A 5,511-nucleotide genomic window follows, 5' to 3' on the forward strand; every position below is an offset into this window, starting at 1 on the left:
CGGCGGGCTCGGCGGTGGCGGTGACGGTGGTGGCGGAGAGGGGGGCGGCGGTGAGGGCGGCGGCGGCGAGGGCGGCGGTGGTGACGGCGGCGGCGGAGATGGTGGCGGCGGGCTCGGTGGCGGCGGGCTGGGCGGCGGCGGCGAGGGCGGCGGCGGTGACGGCGGCGGCGGCGATGGAGGCGGCGGCGAGGGAGGCGGCGGCGGGGGCGAGGCGGACGGCGGCGGCGGAGATGGTGAGGCGGAGGGAGGCGGCGGCGAGGGCGAGGCGGAGGGAGGCGGCGGCGGCAACGGTGGAATCGAGGGTGGCTTCGGCGTCGGCAGCGGCAGACCCGGAGGAAGGGGGTCACCTTTGTCGACCAGCGGCGCAGAGGGCGGTGGTGATGTTGGAGGCGAGACTGGCAGTGGGCGAGGGGGCGGCGAGGGCGGAGGCGACTCAAAGGAGAGGTTGCAGCTCTGCAGTGCGACGCGGTTCTGCCCCACCAGCGATGACTGCACAAAGATCGCGCGCTTCTCGGCGTTGGTGTAGTCGCCCACCACGTAGGCGAGCGATATCGTCGCCCCTTCGGCCCAGCCGTCCTGCGGCACCGCGCGCAGCTCGCGCCCGCCGTTGCCGTCTTCCGTCAGCGCAAAGTAGTGCGTCGCGCTGTCGGGCGGTGGCGACACGGCCGAGAGCGCAGCGCCGCTGCTCAGCTGCCACCTCAGTGCGAACGGGTGCGAGTATGCCACCTCCACCGACACCGCCACCGCACCGAGCGCCGCTTGGCTCGCCGAGTAGGAGGTGGCCGTCACCACCAGCTGGTCGGACACGCCCAGAGGGCAGGACAGCGCGCCAAAGACCGGAAAGGCGGTCGAGCCGGCGTAGGCGCGCGCCGCGTAGAGCACGTCGCCAGCGTTTGCGTACGAGCCGTCGCGGTTGGCGTCGAGCCACAGCCGCTGGTTGGCGCTGAGGCTACCGAGGCTGATCGTGTCCGGCGCCTTGAAGTAGTTGACCATCGCCGTCAGGTCACCCGTATCCGTGAGCCCATCGCCGTTGAGGTCGCCGTGCACGTCGCTGTTCAGCCGCCTCGGTTGTTGTGCGCGCGCCTGTGCGCGGCGGCGGCGGGCTGGCGGCGCAACGATAGAAGCCCAGCTGGTGGTGAAGGGCAGCTCGAAGATCGAGCCGTCGCTCGGGATCGCCTGCGCCGCGCCGCCGCAGTTGACTTCGAGCGTGAGGCCGACGGTGCCGCTGGTGGTGCCCTCAAGCAGGTCGAGTGTCACGTTCGCGGGGTTGATCAGCGACCAGTCCGTGCCGTCGAAGGACCCCTTGACGATGTCGGCGTACACCACCTTTGCCCATGCGTCGTAGCCCGTCGCCTCACGGGGCGCGTCGTTCGGCTGAGCAACGGTCTGCAACGTACCCTGGAAGGTGTCGCTGCTTTGCGGTGCCCACGTGCTGGTGACCAAGGTGGCGTCCAGCTGCGCCGAATTGTAGAGGAAGAAGGCCGCGATCGTCTCGATCGGCTGGCTGCTGCACGCGCCCGAGTAGGTCTCCGACAGGTCCCACCAGAGCTTGACCTCGAGGCTGCTGCTGCCCGGCTGAAGTGGCGCTTTGCTCGCCTCGCCGAGGTCGAGCTGGCCCGGCGAAGCCGTCGGGTTGACGTACAGCGACACCTCGTCAACCTCGCCCCCATCGCACGCGTTGGTCACCGCCACCGGTGCCTTGGCCCAGTGCGTGTCAAGCGCCGTGAGCGTGCCGTCGGCGTCCACGCTCAGCAAGGCGGCATACTCTGAGGCGACCGAAAATGTCGCCACGTCGGATACGGCGGCGAAGCCGAGGTTGCTGCGCACGTCGGAGTCGGAGTAGGTGCAGCTGATGCCTGCCTGCCCCGAGAAGGTTGTGCTCACCGCAATCTGGCGCGTTGTGATCAGCGTGGTGGCGACGCTCGGCGAGATGGCACTCAGCGAGAGCGCATCGTCCGAGATGGTGAGGCTTCGCTGCGCGGCCTCGCCCACCAGCGTCACGCCGAGCGAGGCGGCGCCGCTGCTCGCGCCCTGGTAGATGGTGACGCCCGAAACGGCCGCGAGGTTGGAAGGGTCGAGCGTCACGTCGGAGTGGCTTAGTGTGACGGTACCGCTCAGCGCGTAGCTGGCGAGGTCCGCCTCCAGCTCGTACGCCGCCGAGAACTGCACGCGTTGCCGCACCACGGGCGAAGCGCAGCCGAGCGTGTAGAGGGTGTTCGCGTCGGAGATCGAGCACGAGGGCCAAACGGCCGCCGAGACGGTCAGCGCTGTCGCTTTGGGCCGCGCAATGTACACGGTGGCGGTGGCGTTCTCTTGCCACGCGCCAAGGGTGAAGGTGGCGGTGAGACTGACCGATGTGCAGCCGCCGCCCTCGACCGCCCAGAAGTGCGTCGATGCCGTGAGGTCGGCAGCCGTCGCCACGCAATCCGGTTCGGACGAGGTGAGCGTCACGCGAGCGTCACCGCTCATGTCCTTGTCGCTGCCCTCGCTCATCTGCACGAACGCCGACGAGATGGTGCCCGAGGTCGACGGCCGCGAGGACAGCGCGCCGCTTCTTGCAAACGAGCCCGACGGCGCAAGCACCTCCGCCGAGAGCCCCAGTGCTCGCAGCGCGACGGGCGAGGGCAGGTCGAGCTCGAGGGGTGGCGCCACGGCGGGGAGGCTGCCGTTGCACGCGACGAGCTGCACCGACAGCAGGTCGTCGTAGCACGAGGCGGCGAGCGCGTCCGGCACGATCGAGAGCTCGTGCCGGCCGCCGCTGGTGAGGCTGTAGGCGAGTGTGTCGGGCGCCAGCACCTCGACCGACAGCTCAGCGTCGTCGAGCATGTGAGCGTCGCCGTTGGCGTAGCGCGCGTAAACATACAGGTAGCCCACGTCGGCCTCGCTCGTGAAGCTCTGCGCCGCGCCCGCCGCGTCGAGCGAAGTGACGACGCGGGCCACCAGCTCAGGCGTCACGACGGCGTCCTCGACAGTCACCGTCACACTCGCGACGTTGCCGTAGGCCGAGATGGTGGCGGAACCTGGGCCGACGCCAAGCACACGCACGGTGTAGCCGTCGTCCCGCAACACCGCGACGCTCGTGTCGTTGCTTGTGTACGAGCTGAGCCGCGTCACGTCCAGATCGCCGTCGGCGGCCAACCGCAGCGTCGTGGACTGGTAGCTGCCTCCGCCCGCGCAGCCGATGGCCGACAGGGTGGCGTCCGCAACCGTGAGCGTCACGGTGCGCGGCGAGCGAAATTCGATTGCAATCGCATCGGTCGCGGCGCCGCCGCTGCTGCCGACGGTGCGCGTGTCGACGGCGACGCCCGCTGCCGCGGGCGAGGGCGGCGTGTACGCGCAGCTGTCGAGCGGCGGCGTTGCTAAGGCGTCGGCGGCAGCGCAGCCGACGTTCCTGTGGACACTCTCGTCGGGGCTGTCGGAGATCGAGTCGAGCTGCACGGTCAGGCTGGGTGCCGGCTGCCCCAGGCTCGTAAAGTCGTTGACGTACGCCCGTCCGTCGGAGGCGTAAGCGAAGACGCCGACGTGCTGCGTCGTCGCCTTGACCAGCACCTCGGCGCGCGCCACGTACGTGTCGCCGCGGCCGACGGAGCTCGCGTACTCGATGTTCGGAGCACCGGAGACTCCGTCGGAGTCGGCGTGCTCCATGGTCTCGACGCCGATCGCGTGCGTGCCCGCGGCGCAGCGCATCGTAAGGGAAAGCATGGGCACCGCGGCGCCGCTCACCTTGCCGCTGAAGAAGGTCTGGCCGTACGCACCAGCGCCCAGCCCTGTGACCTCTTCCCACGTTGCGAAGGCTGGGTTCTTATACGTGATTGCGGCGTCAGTGACGCCGTCGCACGCGTCAGCCGGGAAGACTAGCTTGAACTTGCCCACGTCGACTTGCCGCGCCGCCTCGGTCGCGCCGTCCATGTGCGTCTTCATATGGATCGACACGTCGAAGGCGCCGCGGCCGTCGCTCGCACTTGGGGGGATGAAGACGTCCTCGTAAGGAAGCTCGACGCCAAAGGCTACGGCCTTGCCGGCGTCCACGTAGACGAGCGCGTCCGCGTCGCCCAGATCCCACCCGCCCGCCGACCACGTCGGCCGTCGCTGCGTCGCGACCGTGCCGAAGCTCGCCAGAGCGATCTGATCGCCCGTCGCGGCGGAGGTCCACTCCAGCGAAAGCGACACGCTGGCGGCGCTGTCGAAGGCGGCGGGGACGAGCGAGCCGTAGCACTCGCCGACGCCTGAGAGCGCTCCCACGGCGTAGCACTGCACCGTTCGCACGGTGGCGTCGCCGTCGAGCTGGTACGTCAGCTGGGGCGTGGAGGCGCCGCCCTGCACTGTGTTACCCTCCGCATCGTGGACTTGGTACATGGCGCGCAGCGTCTGCGGGTAGGCAAGCGATGTGGTGCCGAGGATGGCGCGCACAGTGGCGGCGGGCAACGTCGGCGAGTAGGTGGCGGAGGACGAGTACCAGGCGGTTACGTCGCCACCGAGCACCCGCGTCTGCAGGCTGGAGGCGCGGCCGAGCTCGCCGAAGCTTCCGACTGAGAAGGCGGTGGCGCCGCCGGGCGCAAACGTGGAGCGCACAGCGGCAAGAGCGTTGGCATACGCGCGAGAATTGGCGTCGGTGGTGTAGAGTAGGAGGTCCTCAAGCTGCGGGTCACAAAAGGAGGGCGGCGGCGGCGACGGCGACGCGGACGGCGGCGGCGGCGACGGCGGCGGTGAGGGAGGCGGCGGCGAGGGCGGCGGCGGTGACGGCGGCGGCGGAGATGGTGGCGGCGGGCTCGGCGGCGGCGGGCTTGGCGGCGGCGGTGACGGCAGCGGCGGCGATGGAGGCGGCGGTGACGGCGGCGGTGGTGACGGTGGCGGTGGGCTCGGTGGGGGCGGTGACGGAGGCGGCGGGCTCGGCGGTGGCGGTGACGGCGGTGGCGGAGAGGGGGGCGGCGGTGAGGGCGGCGGCGGCGAGGGCGGCGGTGGTGACGGCGGCGGCGGAGATGGTGGCGGCGGGCTCGGTGGCGGGCTGGGCGGCGGCGGCGAGGGCGGCGGCGGTGACGGCGGCGGCGGGCTGGGCGGCGGCGGGCTGGGCGGCGGCGGGCTGGGCGGCGGCGGCGACGGCGGCGGTGAGGGAGGCGGCGGCGAGGGCGGCGGTGGTGACGGCGGCGGCGGAGATGGTGGCGGCGGGCTCTGCGGCGGCGGGCTTGGCGGCGGCGGTGACGGCAGCGGCGGCGACGGAGGCGGCGGTGAGGGCGGCGGCGGCGAGGGCGGCGGTGGTGACGGCAGCGGCGGCGATGGAGGCGGCGGCGACGGCAACGGTGGTGACGGTGGCGGTGGGCTCGGTGGGGGCGGTGACGGAGGCGGCGGGCTCGGCGGTGGCGGTGACGGCGGTGGCGGAGAGGGGGGCGGCGGTGAGGGCGGCGGCGGCGAGGGCGGCGGTGGTGACGGCGGCGGCGGAGATGGTGGCGGCGGGCTCGGTGGCGGCGGGCTGGGCGGCGGCGGCGAGGGCGGCGGCGGTGACGGCGGCGGCGG

General features: G+C 72.2%; 1 protein-coding gene across 1 annotated transcript in view; it reads right to left on the reverse strand.

The window, feature by feature from the left end:
* Positions 1-5,511, reverse strand: part of EMIHUDRAFT_116540 (hypothetical protein) — a gene marked incomplete at both ends in the record, with an annotated part of 33,169 nt that overhangs the window by 14,374 nt on the left and 13,284 nt on the right. The window contains 2 exons of the mRNA XM_005775684.1: positions 348-4,638; positions 4,685-5,467. Of these exons, the coding sequence (XP_005775741.1) occupies positions 348-4,638; positions 4,685-5,467 (5,074 nt within the window). The remainder of the gene's footprint in view (positions 1-347; positions 4,639-4,684; positions 5,468-5,511) is intronic.

Source organism: Emiliania huxleyi (genome assembly GCF_000372725.1).
Source record: "Emiliania huxleyi CCMP1516 unplaced genomic scaffold EMIHUscaffold_297, whole genome shotgun sequence".
In the NCBI taxonomy this organism is placed as follows: domain Eukaryota; phylum Haptophyta; order Isochrysidales; family Noelaerhabdaceae; genus Emiliania; species Emiliania huxleyi.